Consider the following 20,159-nt stretch of genomic DNA (forward strand, 5'->3'; position numbering starts at 1 on the left):
GGCTTCTCAGGAGTCTGCGGACCGCACAACAAACCCAATCATGGGGATCCTCGTTCTCACCACCAGTGCTGGCTCAGAAGAATACCTACACGTCTCCGTTCTCTGAGGACGGCTGCTTCTTCTGGGTGGTTGAAGCGGAACTTGTGGACTCCTCCCAGAGTGATCACTGACCCTACAGACACACAGAGACCATCAGATACAGCACTGTTGCTATAGACACACAGAGACCATCAGATACAGCACTGTTGCTATAGACACACAGAGACCATCAGATACAGCACTGTTACTATAGACACCCAGAGACCTTCAGATACAGCACTGTTACTATAGACACACAAGAGACCATCAGATACAGCACTGTTACTATAGACACATAGACCATCATATACAGCACTGTTACTATAGACACACAGAGACCATCAGATACAGCACTGTTACTATAGACACACAGAGACCATCAGATACAGCACTGTTACTGTAGACACCCAGAGACCTTCAGATACAACACTGTTACTATAGACACACAGAGACCATCAGATACAGCACTGTTACTATAGACACACAGAGACCATCAGATACAGCACTGTTACTATAGACACACAGAGACCATCAGATACAGCACTGTTACTGTAGACACCCAGAGACCTTCAGATACAACACTGTTACTATAGACACACAGAGACCATCAGATACAGCACTGTTACTATAGACACACAGAGACCATCAGATACAGCACTGTTACTATAAACACACAGAGACCATCAGATACAGCACTGTTACTGTAGACACCCAGAGACCTTCAGATACAACACTGTTACTATAGACACCCAGAGACCTTCAGATACAACACTGTTACTATAGACACACAGAGACCTTCAGATACAGCACTGTTACTATAGACACACAGAGACCATCAGATACAGCACTGCTACTATACACACATAGAGACCATCAGATACAGCACTGTTACTATAGACACACAGAGACCATCAGATAGAGCACTGTTACTATAGGCAGAGAGAAAGGGTGATAGAAAGAGAGAGTGAGAGAGGTAGAGTGAGAGAGAAAGAGAGGGAGTGTGGTCTGTTTGACCTCTGACCTTGTGCCAGTCTGCAGGGCTTGGTGACCTCCCTGTTGTTGACCATGCAGGCGCTCCCTGGCAGTGGCCTGAGGGTCACGACCCCGCCCCGGTTCTCTATCTCACAGGTGGCGCCGCCCTGCAGCACTGGAGGGGAAACATTCAGCCGTTACTCAGGATTACTTTTCTCTTTAAACATGCAAGTTAATTGAGCAATTCTGATCCTATGCTATATTTTTACTACTTTGCGTACAAATATATATTTCACATTAGGCTGGACTGAAAAGGCCAGGAGAGCCCTATCTGTCATTTTGGATGAAAGCTAAGTTAATAAGCTGTAGTGTAAATGAGAGTGCAGGTCACATGCCTATTTGAGGCTCCTCCAGTGGGGTCTGAGGGCTGATGAGAGTCACCCCCTCCTACAACCAAGAGGTTCACATGTCAGCATTGAGAGGAGACACAAAACACACACACACGCATACATTAGGTGAGGGTTTACTAAAACACATACATAGATAAACTGTTATCACACAGGACATCATCACAGAGCTCTCCAGCTAGTCTGTTAGGGAAGAAATAGGGAAAACATTTGTTTACCACATCCTCTCTGGACAGAAGTTTGGCTCATCTAACTGAAGGCGAGTTGAACAGGAGAACACAAACTCCCAGGGGGCCGTTGCTCTTAACATACAGGAAGTGGTGTAATGCTCAGGCCTGCCGGCATTCTTGACATTGTCAGAAAACAGGAGAGCCGGCCGTCCACAGAGCCCCTACTACTCTACCCATTAGAGGAGAGAGGACGACACATGACAGTGAAGAGAGGAGAGAGGACGACACAGGACAGCGAAGGGAGGAGAGGACGACACAGGACAGCGAAGGGAGGAGAGAGGACGACACAGGCCAGTGAAGGGAGGAGAGAGGACGACACAGGACAGAGAAGGGAGGAGAGAGGACGACACAGGACAGTGAAGGGAGGAGAGAGGACGACACAGGACAGAGAAGGGAGGAGAGAGGACGACACAGGACAGAGAAGGGAGGAGAGAGGACGACACAGGACAGCGAAGGGAGGAGAGAGGACGACACAGGACAGAGAAGGGAGGAGAGAGGACGACACAGGACAAAGAAGGGAGGAGAGAGGACGACACAGGACAGCGAAGGGAGGAGAGAGGACGACACAGGACAGCAAAGGGAGGAGAGAGGACGACACAGGACAGAGAAGGGAGGAGAGAGGACGACACAGGACAGAGAAGGGAGGAGAGAGGACGACACAGGACAGAGAAGGGAGGAGAGAGGACGACACAGGACAGTGAAGGGAGGAGAGGACGACACAGGACAGAGAAGGGAGGAGAGAGGACGACACAGGACAGAGAAGGGAGGAGAGAGGACGACACAGGACAGTGAAGGGAGGAGAGAGGACGACACAGGACAGAGAAGGGAGGAGTGACACAAGGACAGCGGAGGCAGGAGTGACACGAGGACAGTGAAGGCAGGAGTGACACGAGGACAGCGGAGGCAGGAGTGACACGAGGACACAAGGACAGTGAAGGGAGGAGTGACACGAGGAAAAAGAAAGAAAGAACGCACCTCGTCTCAAGAGTTCTGTTTTGTTTTATTTCGGAGCAGGACGCAGAGACAGAGAAAGAAGAGCAAGGAGGAAGTGTCTAGCGGAGGGAACAAAGAAGGTCTCAGTCAGGCAGCTGACAGAAAGAGTCCACTTCACCGAAGCAGGACAGAAGTTTGGGGTATAGTAGTATATATAGTAGCATCATCAGGGTATAAATAGAATGCGAGTTGGCTGCGTGTCTCACTAACGTTGATACCGATGTGCAGTGTGTCTCTGTGTCTGCTTGTGTTGGTATGCATGCTTGTGTTGTGTGTGCGCGTGCATGCGTGTGTGTGTGTGTACTGCATGTTTGAGTGTACTGCATGTTTGAGCGTGTGTGTCTACTGTGCGTTTGAGTGTGTGTGTACTGTGCGTTTGAGTGACTGCATGTTTGAGCGTGTGTGTCTACTGTGCGTTTGAGTGTGTGTGTACTGTGCGTTTGAGTGTGTGTGTGTGTTCATGCTTGCTTGCTTGCATGCATGGGCACACTGTGTGTGTACTGCATGTCTGACTGTGTGTGTACTTTATGTCTGCCTCCGTGTACGCGCGCGTGTACCCTGAGATGGTAGAAAGTGACCCCAGTGCTGAGGACGTCTCTGTCTAGTGTGACAAGGTGGGGCAGCAGGGAGTGGATGAGGAAACCAGCCCGGTCTCTGTTAATGTCAACACTGTACTGCTCCAGCAGCTCCTGCTTATCCCGCCAGCTCTCTGACCAGTCCTTAGTCAGCTGCTCCACCTGGACACACACACACACACACGGAGAGGAGTGTCAGGGGTGTGTCTGGGATGTGAGCAGCCAGATGTTTCAGGAAGCTTGTCAGGCATGTTCAGTCACCTTCAGCTCGTTCTGCAGCACAATATCAGAGAGGTTTCCATCCCTCTCGTCGCTCAGAGATGGACTGGGGTTACGCTGCGGGGGGGGGAGGGGGGGGGGGGGGGGAAGGACATGTGTGATTGGTCAACTCTGATCACCAAAAGTATGAGGGGACAACCAGCAGCAGAGTGTAGAGTGTGTGGTTCAGAGTGAGTGGTTCAGTAGTGTGTGGTTCAGTAGTGTGTGGTTCAGAGTGTGGTTCAGTGATGTGTGGTTCAGTGTGTGGTTCAGAGTGTGTGGTTTAGAGTGTGTGGTTCAGTAGTGTGTGGTTCAGTAGCGTGTGGTTCCTGGAGGAACAGCCTACCATCTCGAAGCTGAGCAGCATGCTCTTCAGACGGTCGATTTCCTGGCGCAGCTCCCTGATCAGCCTCACACTGGCATCCTGCAGCAAGCACAGAACAATGGAGCACAACAAACACCACTGAACCACATCACACGCACACAACACACCAGAGAAGTACACTTCACACTCACAACACACACCAGAGAGGAAGACACACACACACGTCACACTCACAACACACACGGTCGTGTAAGTTCCTACAATTTCTCTTTGGGATCAATAAAAGTACCTACCTACCTACCCACCCACCCACCCACACACACACACACACACACACACACACACACACACACACACACACACACACACACACACACACACACACGCACACGCACACGCACACACACGCACACGCACACACACACACACACACACACACATACACACACACACAGCCAGGTCTCCAGAGCATGTACCTCATTGACGCGGGGCTTGTTGACAATGTTCCTGGCATGGGCTGCGTAGCGTAGCGTGCTAAGAGTCTCATTGTAGCTGGAGCAGGAGGGGGAGACAGCTGCAGCACACAGGAAGTAGTCATGACACACAGGAAGTAGACACGACACACAGGAAGTAGACATGACACAGGAAGCAGTCATGACATAGAGGAAGTAATCATTACACACACCGAAGTTTTGCTACACACAGGAAGTAGTAGTTACATCGAACAAGTAATCATTACCACAGGGAGAAGTCATTACACACATATGACTGACATCGTGGGGTACAACCAACACTGGGGTCAAACTGTTAGGAGGTCCAGTTCCTTACTGGCGATCATGATGGTCTTGGAGTTTCCTCCCAGGCTGTCCTTCAGGAGCCAGGTGAGGACCGAGTCTCTGTAGGGGATGAAGCAGTGCCTCCTCCCCCCTCCCCCTCCTCCCCCCCCCGCTCCCCCAGACAGAGAGCTGGCCTGGCTGCCCATCACGCTGGCCTGGCTGCCCATCACGCTGCCCTCCCCCTCACTGGCCACGCTGTTGATGCTCTGGCTGCTGCTGGACATCTGGGAGTTCTGGGCTGAGGGGGAGGGGGGGTAAGAAGACAGACAGGAATAGGACCGTTAAGCAAGGTGTACACAGGTACTGGAGCGAGAGCAGAAATGGGGAATTTGACCGGTCGCCATCCCATTCTACAGTGTTCGTATGCAATCCTGCCTCGGTCCATACTCTGTCCATATGTTAATCCCATGACCCCCCCCCCCCCCGTGTTTACCCAGGGCCGAGATGACGATGCCCAGGGTGACCAGGGACTTGTTGATGTTGGATCCTTCTGTCAGTCTGTCCCTGCAGTAGTGGGGGTCGGCTCTCTCACTGTCAAACACAGACCCGGGCAACAGAACGCTACAGAGGTGTTCCACAGTTCATCCACTGGGGGGCAGCTTGGCTCAAGGACAACACAGACATCTTACAGAGGTTTCGGAAAAAGTCTGTTTTCACAATGACGCACGCATATCTGTTTCGTTGAAGGACTGTCACATTATTTATAACTGATACAAACTTGACAACAAAACAATGCAAAGTTGCTGTTAGGATCCCATCTTCGACAAGAGTCAAAGCCATTCCAGACACAAAGGCTGAACCAGAACGGCACACCCCACCTACCTCCCTGCTAGATCCACCAAGTTGATCTTGCTTACGATCTCAGAAGGCAGGTTGTTCTCCAGAATAGCCTGGAGAAGACACACACACACACAAACCATCAAACACTCCACCTCCGCCAATACACTGCTCCCCTCGGTCACTGGCTCTGGCTCTAGCAGACGGGGGCCCTGATTGGTGGTCGGGCGAGGTCGTGACCTGGGTGTACTGGATGGTGAAGATGGCGTGGGAGCGGCTGCTGGCATCGTGGATGTGGGTTGCCGCGGTGATGCGGTTGGCGATGCCCTCCTCAAGGAGATCCACGGCCCGCCTGTAGTCTGACACTGTGTGTTGAGAAAGGTCTGACACACACACACACACACACACACAAACACACACATAGCATTTACAATATGTATGCTACAGAAAGCCTTTCTCAAATGCAGAGTCAGTGTGAATATGGACCGAACAGCACTAAACTTAACAATAACTAATTCTGAATTCTGATGGGTGCGATCATGCACATTTGTGTCTTAAAGAGAGCTGAGTCTCATCCAATTTCAAATATACACAAAATATATTTAAGGGTGACTGGGACTGTGAGCAAGCAAGGTCCAGTGACAGACTTGTGAATGTGCAGATAGAGAATGTGAGGAAAGATCATTTCAACTGGGGGGGGGGGGGGGGGGGCAAGCTGGGGGCAGTTGTACTGTTAGAGGGGCCAGTTACATTAAACCTTATTGTTGTCATATAGTTTACTTCACCGCATTGCAGGCAAAAGACCATGTTTATAATGATTCAGACTCTGCATTTAGGGGGGCAACAAAGGGGGTGCAAGGTTGTTGTCACAGGGATATAAAGAGCCAGCATGGGTGACTATCTACAGCTCTGCTCCCTGAGGATCCAGCTCAGTGGAGCTCACAGTGGAAAATATCTGACAATTAGTCTGCTTCCTCTACCGAGGTGAATCATATTTATAGTTCCTCACAGCTCATCACACACCCGACACACACACACACACACTCATGCGAACCTCAGACCGTCATCACACACACTCCGATCAACCTCACGTCACCACACACCCTCAGAACTTTCACAGCATCATAACGCGCGCGCGCAGTTAAGAGAGTGTGTTATAACTAACACATGCAGTGCCTCCAGGCAATCCAGTGGAAATTGGTCGAACGAAAGTTGGGAAGAATGTGTCTGATTTCCAGTTTAGACCAGAAATCCTCAAGCAGAATCCCCAGTATCTCCCAGGCCAGGGCAGACCTGCCGAGGGCGCAGCAGCACTGCAACCCAGTCTGCTCAGTGTTTACACAGCGTGCAGTCCCATGTGCTGCTGGTCGCCACAAGGAAGTGACGTCACTTCCTCGGGCACTTCGGGGATTTCTCCTGATGTGCAGACAATGAGTGGATGTAGGGCCCACATGAAGAAAGGAGGGAAGAAGGGGGTGGATGATGGAGTGAGGGGAGAGAGGGAGAGAGAGTGAGAGAGAGAGTGGGAGAGAAAGAGAGAGAGAGCAATCAGAGAAAAACAGAGAGGGAGAGCGAGCGAGAGAGAGCGAGAGCCAGCATCTAGGTGGAGGCCAGCATTGCACTGCTAGATGTAATCAAAGCCTAGAACAAAGTCTGCCCTGACCACATGCCCCTCGGAATGACCTCGACACCCAAACAACACCCAAACGCAACCACACACACACACACCGCCACTCTACCAAAATGCCTCCGATCACGGAGACAGAAACACACCTAAACATATCATTAACTGAACTAGCGACTTTGTTTGGAAGCGCAGAGAAGAAACAGCTGTCCTGCTGCAGGACTGTCGGGGCTCGACTCTCCCCGCACAGCGCGCCCCGTGGCTGGGCCAGGGTAGTGCGGCGGACTCACCCTGGACGTAGGGGCCCCTCTCTGGGTGCTCCCTGACCCTCAGAGAGGCCCTCTTCTTCTGGTCCCCTCCTCCGAGCAGGTCCCGCACGCGCTCATTATAGATCTCCAGGAAGCTAGAGAGAGAGAGAGAGAGCGAGAGAGAGAAAGAATGAGAGAGATAGAGAGATACGGAACGAGAGCGTTCTATAATGCTATCGGAGCCCAGGATGTCTTTCTGTCACTCTGGCGTCGTCCGGCGGAGATCCGGAGGCGAACAAGTGAGCGACAGACGATATCTTCACCTAAAACCGGACAGAACCAGTGGAGGAGAACAGGGGGGGAGGGGGGGGGGGTCCTCTTACCTGACCTCAACCCGACTGGAGCTCTGTCCGTCTGGGAAGCTGCCCTCCGATCTGAACAAGCCCTGGGGGGGAGACGAGAGGGAGGAGGTCAGGGGATACTGAATGCACCGACCGTACCCAGCCGACTGTGTGTCTGCTGTCCGGGTCTCTGACCGGCCACTCACCTGACAGATCCGGGGGGTCAGACCCATGGAGTCCTGGAGAGAGGGAGGAGAGGAGGAGAAATGGAGAGAACGGGAAAAGAGGAGAGAGAAGAAGAGGAGAGGAAGCGGAGAAGAGAAGAGTCATTTACTCCATTGACAACGTATGACCCTTCCATGACCCTGCACCTTCCCAGGAAAGAGATGCCCTCGGGGGCCTAGCTCACCGGGGTGCCCATCATGGTGTAGGTCTTCCCAGTGCCTGTCTGACCGTAGGCAAACAGACACACGTTGTATCCTGCCGACGCTCCAGACAGAACCGACACACCCAGGTCCTGGAACACCTGCACACACACACACACACACACACACACACACACACACAAGCAGCCAATCAAAACAAAGGCTAGAGAAAAGCGATCGGGCCGGCGTGTTGAGTAAGAGGTCTGAGGAACCCGAGCGCCGTGTGAGTTGGTGTCCAGTGTGTTTATCTGCTGTGTTAGGTCTGATCCAGAACCAGCCACGGTCGGAGCCCCGAGGCCAGCCACAGCATTGAGGATAGTCAGATCTGATCAAGGACCAGCCAAAGCAACGGCTGCTTTCTGCTGAGGTGTTTGGGTAAGGAACAGGGAGGACAGTTAATACTGAGAGTAAACACCCCGGTGAAGCAAGGAGGGTGTGTGTTTGTGAGAGTGAGAGAGAGAGAGAAAGAGAGAGAGAGAGAGGGAGAGAGTGTGTGTATATAAACATTTCTTGGGCCTAAAAATTAAACAGCTCCTTCAGGAGTGTGACGGATAGAGATTAGGTCTAGAGGAGATTCCATCTGTTCCCTAACCACTTCTGTCCTCCTGTTGTCCTACCCCCTCCCCCCCGCCTGGGGGAGGTCGGGGAGAGGCAACCCCAGCCCCTGGGCCGAGCTCCTAGCCCTCCACCCAGGATCCAGCTTCAGGCCTCAGGGCCCCAGGCCCACGGTAAACAAAGGGCCTGGTCCAAGCAAACACATGCCAGTCCTGGCAGGAGGAACCTGATCCAGGCCAGAGCCCCAGACGCAGCACATTCTCGCCCAGGAGCACGGCCCTTACACGGGGGGGGGGGGGGGGGGGGAGGGGGGGGGGAGGCATTAGAGAGGGACCTGGAGGTCTGGCAAGACCTGCGAGGAGAGGAATGCTCTCCAGCACCTAGGATCACGCAGGATCAAACACAGCCCCCCTTTGCTCACATGCCCCTCCCTCCTCTCCCCTCCCGCAGAACTGGACCCGAGTTGAACTGGATCAACAGAACTCAGCACAGAGGAGAGGCGTCAGGCTCGGGTGCAGCCCGAAAGCCTTTGACGAGAAGCCGCAAACCACGTTAAGACGATTGCGACGACACCTAGGTGGTCATTTTTGCGATACCTGCCCCTCTTGAGTGAACTTCCGTGTGGTCATAATAAACAGGATTAACTGGTCTCTGCCTGCTAGGACGGTCAATATTGACCCGACCAGGTGCCGGGAAATCACACACTAGCTTATCTAACTAGGCTTATCTGACTGATCTACACAAACCTCGACAGAGGCACCGCCACATTGAGGAGTGTGACTATGCAGTGTGCGTGTGTGTGTGGAGCACATGTGCACATTCCGTGTGTACGTGCATGTCAATGTTGTGTGTGTGTGTAGTATGCATGGACAGTGGGTGCGTGTGTGTGTGAGGCCTGTGGGAATGCTCGGACAAAGACCTTTACTTTACAGTACTGTCCAGTTTTAGGGTCAGACTTGCGACCAGACGGATCCAGTTCGAACCGCCCCCCCCCCACCAGTCTCAGTAGTGACTAAATGCTCACCCACAAAGAAAAGGGACATCCTGCCCCCAACCCCCTGGCCCCCCACCCCCCTACACACCCCACCTCCTCCCCTTCTCCTCCACCTCCTTGCGCTAGTTAAAACACATACATATCCAGGGTCTTTCTCTGTCAGCAGATAGTCAACAAAAACCTTGTTAAAGATGCCCTCTCTAAATCACCCGGGCAGGGGGTGGTGGTGGTGGTGGTGGTGGGTGGGGGGGGGTAAGGGAAGGGCCTGGCGCCTGAGGAACCAGTAGCACCAGTTTGTACTAATCCTTCGGCTGCTCTTGATCTCTCAGACACAACAGCCGACCTGGTTTAGACCTTCACACTGAGAGAGTTGTCCTCCTGAGAGAGAGAGAGAGATAGAGAGTGAGAGAGATAGAGAGTGAGAGATAGAGAGTGAGAGAGTTGTCCCTCTGAGAGCGCTGGACAGATCTCCACCAGCTCTCTTCACTGTCCTCTCTCATTAAATCCATACAGCGTCATCTGTGTCACTGTGCGAAGGGCTTCATAGTCACAGTCACTGAGAAGACAATGGACCAACTTCACACAACCTACTTTCACAGCGCAAAAGGGGAGGGGACCATGAACCCTTGGGCAGGATGCTGGGTGATGTAGGTTCTGTTGTTGAGCAGAGCCAGGCAGGGGGGGGGGGGGTCAGTGGGGGCAGAGGGACAGACAGGAGACTGAGGGTGGCCTTGGACAAACAACCATACAGACTAAATACTCCTATCAACAGGATGACCGCTGTCATCAGAGGCCCTGTGTGTGTGTGTGTGTGTGGCGTATGTGCACACTTGTGTTACTGTGTGTGTGTGTGTGAGATTGTGCGTGCGCGCGTGCTTGCGGGCGAGCATGCATGTGTGTGCGTGTGTCTGTGCGTGTTTCGAGTGTACGAGCGTGCCGTTTTCAGCCAGCCCGCAGGAAACGGCGTCCTCAAACAAAGACCCGTGGAGCCGCTTCCCTCCTCCACCACGCACCGCAAACACACCCCGCCGGCCTGACAGCGAGAGAGCGGGAGAACAATCTAGAATTATTCCTGGCCGCCAGGAATCCCGGGCCAAAACAGTCAAAACCACTGGAAGAGGGGAACCTGCAGGTCCGGTTTGAGGGGGGGGGGGGGGGGGGGGGGGGGGAGGTGACCGCGGAACTGGCTCAGTCCGCCCAGGGGTCGGACGTGGAGCGAGTCGGGACAGACCCTCTGGGACAGGAGGTGCGTGACGGGGAGCAGGGGTCCGGAGCGGGAGACGGGGGGCCGGACAAAACCTGTTTTGTTGTTAAACAAGAACACGTTTTACAGGGAGGGCCTCGACTGTGGCCTGTCAGTGCAGAGGAAAAGAGAGCGAGGAGGAAGGAGAACCAGGCCTAGAGACAGAGAGACAGAGAGCGAGAACGTGAAGAAAGGGTGAGAGGGAAAGAAAACGAGAGAAAACGGAGAGAAAAGCCGAGTAAGAGGAAAGAGAGAGAGCGAGAGGAGAGAGAGGCAGATGTAACGTTTCAGTTCTAGGCTCGGTCCTCTAATCACTGTCTGTAGGGGACTCCAGTGGCTGGCTGATTCATGTGGCCAGCTCCACACCAACTCCTGGAAAACTCCTTACGTACGTGTGTGTGTGTGTGTGGGTTTGTGTGTCCCTGGTGTGTGCGCACGCATGCGCGTGTGTGTGGTGCTGTCAGGGATGGTAGCTGAAAGCCGGCCCAGGCGAGTGCAGGAGCCACAGTTGGAAATACCCACGCTATGCTGACGTGACGCAAAAACCTCGGGTTCACCGTCTCGTTACGCAGCCCACTTTGGGAGGGGAGGGCGGAGAGGTGGGTGGGGGTCCCACTTTGGGAGGGAGTCACTTTGGTCTGAGCAGGGGCTTAAGTACAGCTCAGTGGTCGAGTCTTTGGCTGCAGATTTAGAGGTTGCAGGTTCAAATCTCCCTGGATAAAAAGTGTCTTCTAAATGAACCCATTAGTCTCATAACATGTAGGAAAAGCAACACACATGCTGCTATCCCCTATCAGACTTTTGACTTTCTTTTCTCTCTCTCTCACTTTCTCCCTGTCTTCCTCTCTCTCTGCATCTGTCCCTATCTGTCTCTCTCTCTGTGTGTCAGAGCAGGACAGCTGCACCAGACCCAGAGGGTCGTTGGTTCCCGTCCCACACTTTCCATCTGTGTTAGACCAACACTACAGCTGGGTCCGCAGCGTAGCGAAGCACTGCCGTTCAAGCTCCAGAAACACGTCACTTGGGATCCTTTTGCTTCCTCCAGCACCCCGGCGAGGAGCCACAGGAAATGGGGAGAGAGAAAGAGAGAGAGAAAGAGAGAGAGATGGGAGAAGAGAGTGAGACAGAAGGACAATCAACAGAGAGAGAGAGAGAGAGACAGAGGACGTTTGTTGGCACCAGTTCAACAGTGCTCTCATTTGTCATACTTTGACAGCATTTCTAGGTCAGATTAGCATGGGAGGGGAGGGAGGCGGGGGAGAGAGAGAGAGAGAGAGAAGGGTCAAACAGATTGGCTGCTCTTCCTTTATCACGCCTGCCTTCACATGGGAGAACCAGAGAGAGAGAGAGAGAGAGAGAGAGAGGAAGGACGAAAGATAGGCGGAGAAAGTGAGAAAGGGGTGAAGAGAGACAGTGAGAGAGAAAGGGTGAGAGGAGTGGGGGTGGACCATTTTTCACCAAGCTCTCCAAACCCCCCAACTGTTGCAGAAGCAGACAGTGGGGCAAAGGCAAAGGCTAGACTTAAAACAATAAACACAGCCATATCTGGAGAGACTCTGGTATGCTGCACCCCTAGAGGAGGAGGAGGAGGAGGAGAGAGGAGGAGGAGGAGGAGAGGAGAGAGGAGGAGGAGAGAGGAGGAGAGAGCAGTGGTATTTACGACAGGACTGGGGAGAGAATGACTTCCACAGGCTTCAGACTGATGAGAGCTGGAGAAAATATAGCCAGGGCATGTGTACAGTCCCCCCCTCCCTGACTACCTGTCTGCAGGCCAAACCACCTCCAAGACCTTCCCTCTATACATGTTCCTCCACTGGTCAAACTGACGTTCTACCTGCACCACCTGGGCTTAAAACAAATACATTTGGCTGCCATCGCAGAAACAAAGTTGCTTGATAAGATTTCTTACTACAATTAAGTCACAAAAAAAAACATTTAAGCTAGAAGTCCAACTGAATAATAAAAAATTAAAAAAACATTATCACACTGAGGTGTAGAGTTTTTGCAGTGTGGTGAGGTGAGTGTGGATAACACAATGCAGGGAGTAGGAGTGTCTGGGATCAGGCCTCAACACTCTGCTCTGTCTCTGCACAGCTCCACTGACACACAGAGCGTGATCGGCTCACGCACTGGGTCGACAGAGAGAGAGAGACAATGAGACAGAGAGACAGACAGACTGAGACACAGAGAGAGATAGAGAGAGACAGACAGAGGGAGAGAGACAGAGATAGAGAGAGAGAGGGAGAGAGAAAATAAGAAGTTGAGAGAGACATGGAGAGAGAGGGGGAAGAGCATTAAAACCCAGCAGGCTGACTTCATTTGGTAATGAAAACCAGCATTGTGCTCCAGATCGTCTCCAGTGACGTGTTTGGGCTGAAATGTTGAAGCGAGGAGAGATGACTTAGTAGGGCAGCTGGGTTTCTGGCTCAGTAGAGTAGGGGGTTGCAGCTCTGGGGACCCCCAACCCTTCCCCTCCTCCAGCCCTGGAATTCTCTCTCTCCCTCTCTCCCTCTCTCCCTCCCTCCCTCCCTCTCCCCCTCCCTCCCTCCCTTTCTTTCTTTCCCTCCCTCTCTCAATCCAACTCCTCCCTCTCTCTCTCTCTCTCTCTCTCTCTCTCTCTCTCTCTATCCCTCCCTACTACCTCCTTGTTTCTCCACCTCCTTCTCTTCTGTACGCCAGATTGTAACCAGTTCCCATGTAAATATCCATGATGCTGCCAGTCCTTCAACCACTACAGCCATTAGTGAAAGTGGAGTCAGAGAGAATGATGCAGTAAGTAAACACATGTAAAGACTAACTGAGGGAGCAGTTAACCAGAGACTTACTGACGGAGCAGTTAACCAGAGACTTACTGAGGGAGCAGTTACCAGAGACTTACTGAGGGAGCAGTTACCAGAGACTAACTGAGGGAGCAGTTACCAGAGATTTACTGAGGGAGCAGTTACCAGACTTACTGAGAGAGCAGTTACCAGAGACTTACTGAGGGAGCAGTTACCAGACTTACTGAGGGAGCTGTAGTGAGGTCCATAAGACCACACGGAGCCAACATCTTGCCACACCTGAAGAGTGATTCAATCACATCAGAATCAGCCCTTGTGACACCCTCAGTATGCTGATTACCCACCAAACGCCGATGCAAAAAAAACCATAGAATGGGGGGGGGACCTCCCCAATCTACCAAATCAGCCCTCCTGCTAGCTTGCAAGCTTCAAAGGGCCTGATTTAGACAACACGTCTCCAGCGACCATTTGCTATCCGTTTCGGCGGCGATTTGAACAAAGAACATACCTTGATCAGAACTTTTGAGGAAAGTTCTTGAGACTTTACCACAAGAGTACAAGGTGGAGAATTATGAGAGGGATATTTGTGTTATGTTTGTTACTTTGTTTTAATGTTGTGTTCACTGAAATCTTGATTCTAGTAACAACTCCTTCTTCCTGAAAGATAACCACGTCATTCTTGGTATCTACACGAAGCTATCATAATAAAACAATCATTCAACTATATTTTGTAACTGTACCAAGATGTCCAGAACAATATTTGAACCATCGAATGATCAGCCAGAGATCAGATCACACCTTTGGTAGGTGTGAAGGAAGGAGGGGGGAGTTGAGAACCCAGCTTCCCCCAATCCACATCTGACCCCAGACGGGTCCTCCCTCGAACTGTATAAAGCCCTAAGATGACCATCAATCTCGGACTCCAGCGAAACCGACCATGGCATGAACGCCATCAGGATTGGCGTTCCAAGGACGTCGCCAAGCTTCTCCTGAGATTCAACTTTATAGTGAACGCGTCACTATCTGGACGTTTCAACAGAAGAACCAAAAACGCAATTCCAAATGCGACTTCACTGAGATCCCGCAGACTCAGTCACATGACCCAGCGCAGCCGCGCTGTGACTTCAGATTCTTCAAATGGACCTTTGGCGCAAACCGCCCTCAACATCATTGATCAACCCCTGATCAAACGTAACTATGGCTAACGCTCTTTCCTCCTCGACATGGCATTGGCGTGAGCTCTGTTTATGATTTGTAAGGATGTAATCACTGACTGTACAATTTCTGCCTTTCTTTAAGTTAGACCATTTCATTCTGTTCATTGAAACGAATCTCTCATATCAAACCCATAATCCAACTTTTCATAAGATCTGTTTACCTTACTTGAATAAATTCATTGTAAAGATATTTTGACGTGCGTGTTCACTGATGTTACGATTGGCTCTACTCTTAGAACGAATTCATTCCTAAAGATGAGACTGATTATTACATATTAAACATAGGATTCCCTAATGTCCTAAACCAATATTAGGGTGGTGCCCCAGACTTTATGATAAATTAAGTATTTCTATCTTTAAACGAGCAAACCCCGCTACATAATGGTGCCCCGTGTGAGGCTAAGATAGATTGAAATGAGCAATCGTAACTTTTGTGAAACGAACTGTTAAAATAGAGCGAGCTCTAACTGTATGTAGCACCATGTATTTAATACTACTGTGCCTAGGCTACAGTGGCTGTGTGCGTATTCAATTGTTTTTCGTGAAATAGCTGCTAGTGTGTGTGTGGGACCAGCTAGCTCAAAGGAAGCAGCTAGGTTTGACCGGAGGTACGTGCGTACTCAGAAACACCGCTGCCCCGACATTTACGTTGTAATCTGCCTCGGCCAGCTCTTCACGGAAAGTAGCATAAGAGCCTTTATTATAGCCTCTATTTTAATAGTGTAGCTATTTGGTTAAGTGAATTAACCAACCAACTAATACGTTGGTGCACATGTCTAGTTCAAGGAAACAGACAGTAGTGATTAGTCCTGAAGGACTTTTGTTTAGAAGCAACTAAACAATGCAGTTTCTACACGTAACCTATTATGCCGCCACATATAGCTTGTCGAAAAAAGCATTGACTATTCCCGCAGCTAACTGTGTTTTAAAATAACAGTGGTTGCCAAACTAAAGTTACATTATTAGATGCAGTTCATCAATGTGGTTTAGTTACGTTGACTTCAAGAAGCTACTTAGTAACTATAATTGTGTAAAGTATGTACTATAATTACCTTGTACCTTTATTTGTTATTTGTATACGTCTTTGGCAGTCAATTGTAACCATAACCTAAATGAGTTTATTGAAACTAGTTTGATTTAAAAAGATTGGAAAGCCGACAACTTTTCCCTCATCTAGACCCCTAGTCACAAAGCTTCAATTGCTACGGCCATTGTAAGCCACTTCAAGTGCCTCTTTTTGTTTCAATAATTTCCTCTCAACCTTTTTCCTATGTCATGTCATAGCTTAATCACTCATAGCCATGCCAATGTCTGGGGAGGGGGGGTGACATGCTGTTACGCTGCTGTGGTCTTTCTTCTCTTGTCTTCATGTCAACAGTTTCATCGACGACGGTCTATGAAAGTTGACATCCGGGGGGATGTAGTGAGGTCCACAAGACCACACGGAGCCAACATCTTGCCACACCTGAAGAGTGATTCAATCACATCAGAATCAGCCCTTGTGACACCCTCAGTATGCTGATTACCCACCAAACGCCGATGCAAAAAAAACCATAGAATGGGGGGGGGACCTCCCCAATCTACCAAATCAGCCCTCCTGCTAGCTTGCAAGCTTCAAAGGGCCTGATTTAGACAACACGTCTCCAGCGACCATTTGCTATCCGTTTCGGCGGCGATTTGAACAAAGAACATACCTTGATCAGAAATTTTGAGGAAAGTTCTTGAGACTTTACCACAAGAGTACAAGGTGGAGAATTATGAGAGGGATATTTGTGTTATGTTTGTTACTTTGTTTTAATGTTGTGTTCACTGAAATCTTGATTCTAGTAACAACTCCTTCTTCCTGAAAGATAACCACGTCATTCTTGGTATCTACACGAAGCTATCATAATAAAACAATCATTCGACTATATTTTGTAACTGTACCAAGATGTCCAGAACAATATTTGAACCATCGAATGATCAGCCAGAGATCAGATCACACCTTTGGTAGGTGTGAAGGAAGGAGGGGGGAGTTGAGAACCCAGCTTCCCCCAATCCACATCTGACCCCAGACGGGTCCTCCCTCGAACTGTATAAAGCCCTAAGATGACCATCAATCTCGGACTCCAGCGAAACCGACCATGGCATGAACGCCATCAGGATTGGCGTTCCAAGGACGTCGCCAAGCTTCTCCTGAGATTCAACTTTATAGTGAACGCGTCACTATCTGGACGTTTCAACAGAAGAACCAAAAACGCAATTCCAAATGCGACTTCACTGAGATCCCGCAGACTCAGTCACATGACCCAGCGCAGCCGCGCTGTGACTTCAGATTCTTCAAATGGACCTTTGGCGCAAACCGCCCTCAACATCATTGATCAACCCCTGATCAAACGTAACTATGGCTAACGCTCTTTCCTCCTCGACATGGCATTGGCGTGAGCTCTGTTTATGATTTGTAAGGATGTAATCACTGACTGTACAATTTCTGCCTTTCTTTAAGTTAGACCATTTCATTCTGTTCATTGAAACCAATCTCTCATATCAAACCCATAATCCAACTTTTCATAAGATCTGTTTACCTTACTTGAATAAATTCATTGTAAAGATATTTTGACGTGCGTGTTCACTGATGTTACGATTGGCTCTACTCTTAGAACGAATTCATTCCTAAAGATGAGACTGATTATTACATATTAAACATAGGATTCCCTAATGTCCTAAACCAATATTAGGGTGGTGCCCCAGACTTTATGATAAATTAAGTATTTCTATCTTTAAACGAGCAAACCCCGCTACAGAGCAGTTACCAGAGACTAACTGAGGGAGCAGTTACCAGAGATTTACTGAGGGAGCAGTTACCAGACTTACTGAGGGAGCAGTTACCAGAGACTTACTGAGGGAGCAGTTACCAGAGACTTACTGAGGGAGCAGTTACCAGAGACTTACTGAGGGAGCAGTTACCAGACTTACTGAGGGAGCAGTTACCAGACTTACTGAGGGAGCAGTTACCAGAGACTTACTGAGGGAGCAGTTACCAGACTTACTGAGGGAGCAGTTACCAGAGACTAACTGAGGGAGCAGTTACCAGAGACTTACTGAGGGAGCAGTTACCAGAGACTAACTGAGGGAGCAGTTAACCAGAGACTAACTGAGGGAGCAGTTAACCAGAGACTTACTGAGGGAGCAGTTAACCAGAGACTAACTGAGGGAGCAGTTAACCAGAGACTAACTGAGGGAGCAGTTAACCAGAGACTTACTGAGGGAGCAGTTAACCAGAGACTAACTGAGGGAGCAGTTAACCAGAGACTTACTGAGGGAGCAGTTAACCAGAGACTTACTGAGGGAGCAGTTACCAGAGACTAACTGAGGGAGCAGTTATGTAATGGAAAAATTCTAGTGGCACTGTGTAGATTTGAATAGTCAAGAGATGGCGGTTTCAATACATTTATTTTGCTTGTACAAATTAAGAATTAACAAAGTACTTTGTGATCAGTCTAACGAAGGAGGTGCTAGCCACAGGTCGTTCGCAAGAGTGATAAAGAACAACCCTAAAACCCTGCCTTATATAAACTTTAGGTCAAATGGTTCTTCTGATGGTCAATCCATCTATGTATCAAACTCTGTGATTGGTCAGCACTGCTCAGTGACAGTTTGACTCCATACCAAGTGTCCCACAGTTCTTTGATGTGGCATCTCTCCCCAAACCAGTAGATAGTAAAACCACAGGAGTTCACCAGTCAAATGGTCAACTGTCCTTTGTGTGGACATCTTCAAACAAGTATTTAATTAACACCACCCATGCAACTGGAAGGGTCAGAGCAGCTTGATCAGTTCATCTATCTTAAACTGCTCCCTCAGATCACAATAACAATACAGTTGAATCCACATTGTCTCCAGACCAGCTGTCTCATCCTCCCCAGGTGTCATAAACTGCAAATGGCATCTCTACCAAATGGAGTTGATTCAACATTCACTGTATCAAACTTCTTAACCAACTTTTAAACACATTCCTCATATATAAAACACACACATTATAACTGTATTCCAAAATTTCCACCACAGTTACCAGAGACTAACTGAGGGAGCAGTTACCAGACTTACTGAGGGAGCAGTTACCAGAGACTTACTGAGGGAGCAGTTACCAGAGACTTACTGAGGGAGCAGTTACCAGAGACTTACTGAGGGAGCAGTTAACCAGAGACTTACTGAGGGAGCAGTTACCAGAGACTAACTGAGGGAGCAGTTAACCAGAGACTTACTGAGGGAGCAGTTACCAGAGACTTACTGAGGGAGCAGTTACCAGACTTACTGAGGGAGCAGTTACCAGAGACTAACTGAGGGAGCAGTTAACCAGAGACTTACTGAGGGAGCAGTTACCAGACTTACTGAGGGAGCAGTTACCAGACTTACTGAGGGAGCAGTTAACCAGAGACTTACTGAGGGAGCAGTTAACCAGAGACTTACTGAGGGAGCAGTTACCAGAGACTAACTGAGGGAGCAGTTACCAGAGACTTACTGAGGGAGCAGTTACCAGACTTACTGAGGGAGCAGTTACCAGAGACTAACTGAGGGAGCAGTTACCAGAGACTAACTGAGGGAGCAGTTACCAGAGACTTACTGAGGGAGCAGTTACCAGAGACTAACTGAGGGAGCAGTTACCAGAGACTTACTGAGGGAGCAGTTACCAGACTTACTGAGGGAGCAGTTACCAGAGACTAACTGAGGGAGCAGTTACCAGACTTACTGAGGGAGCAGTTAACCAGAGACTTACTGAGGGAGCAGTTACCAGAGACTAACTGAGGGAGCAGTTACCAGAGACTTACTGAGGGAGCAGTTACCAGACTTACTGAGGGAGCAGTTACCAGAGACTAACTGAGGGAGCAGTTACCAGAGACTAACTGAGGGAGCAGTTACCAGAGACTTACTGAGGGAGCAGTTACCAGAGACTAACTGAGGGAGCAGTTACCAGAGACTTACTGAGGGAGCAGTTACCAGACTTACTGAGGGAGCAGTTACCAGACTTACTGAGGGAGCAGTTACCAGACTAACTGAGGGAGCAGTTACCAGAGACTTACTGAGGGAGCAGTTACCAGACTTACTGAGGGAGCAGTTACCAGAGACTTACTGAGGGAGCAGTTACCAGAGACTAACTGAGGGAGCAGTTACCAGAGACTTACTGAGGGAGCAGTTACCAGACTTACTGAGGGAGCAGTTACCAGAGACTAACTGAGGGAGCAGTTACCAGACTTACTGAGGGAGCAGTTAACCAGAGACTTACTGAGGGAGCAGTTACCAG

The 20,159-nt window shown here is 50.0% G+C and overlaps 1 protein-coding gene across 1 annotated transcript in view; it reads right to left on the reverse strand.

The window, feature by feature from the left end:
* Positions 1-20,159, reverse strand: part of stard9 (StAR-related lipid transfer (START) domain containing 9) — a 44,062-nt gene that overhangs the window by 14,330 nt on the left and 9,573 nt on the right. The window contains exons 4-19 of the mRNA XM_062469483.1: positions 8,074-8,190; positions 7,871-7,903; positions 7,707-7,768; positions 7,366-7,478; positions 5,692-5,834; positions 5,497-5,564; positions 5,108-5,205; positions 4,788-4,912; positions 4,667-4,757; positions 4,315-4,412; positions 3,860-3,937; positions 3,517-3,591; positions 3,238-3,417; positions 1,446-1,497; positions 1,100-1,225; positions 90-172 (exon numbers count right to left, since the gene is read on the reverse strand). Coding sequence (XP_062325467.1) covers positions 90-172; positions 1,100-1,225; positions 1,446-1,497; positions 3,238-3,417; positions 3,517-3,591; positions 3,860-3,937; positions 4,315-4,412; positions 4,667-4,757; positions 4,788-4,912; positions 5,108-5,205; positions 5,497-5,564; positions 5,692-5,834; positions 7,366-7,478; positions 7,707-7,768; positions 7,871-7,903; positions 8,074-8,190 — 1,542 coding nt within the window. The remainder of the gene's footprint in view (positions 1-89; positions 173-1,099; positions 1,226-1,445; positions 1,498-3,237; positions 3,418-3,516; positions 3,592-3,859; positions 3,938-4,314; positions 4,413-4,666; positions 4,758-4,787; positions 4,913-5,107; positions 5,206-5,496; positions 5,565-5,691; positions 5,835-7,365; positions 7,479-7,706; positions 7,769-7,870; positions 7,904-8,073; positions 8,191-20,159) is intronic.

The sequence above is a fragment of the Osmerus eperlanus genome, chromosome 9 (assembly GCF_963692335.1).
Source record: "Osmerus eperlanus chromosome 9, fOsmEpe2.1, whole genome shotgun sequence".
Classification (NCBI taxonomy): domain Eukaryota; kingdom Metazoa; phylum Chordata; class Actinopteri; order Osmeriformes; family Osmeridae; genus Osmerus; species Osmerus eperlanus.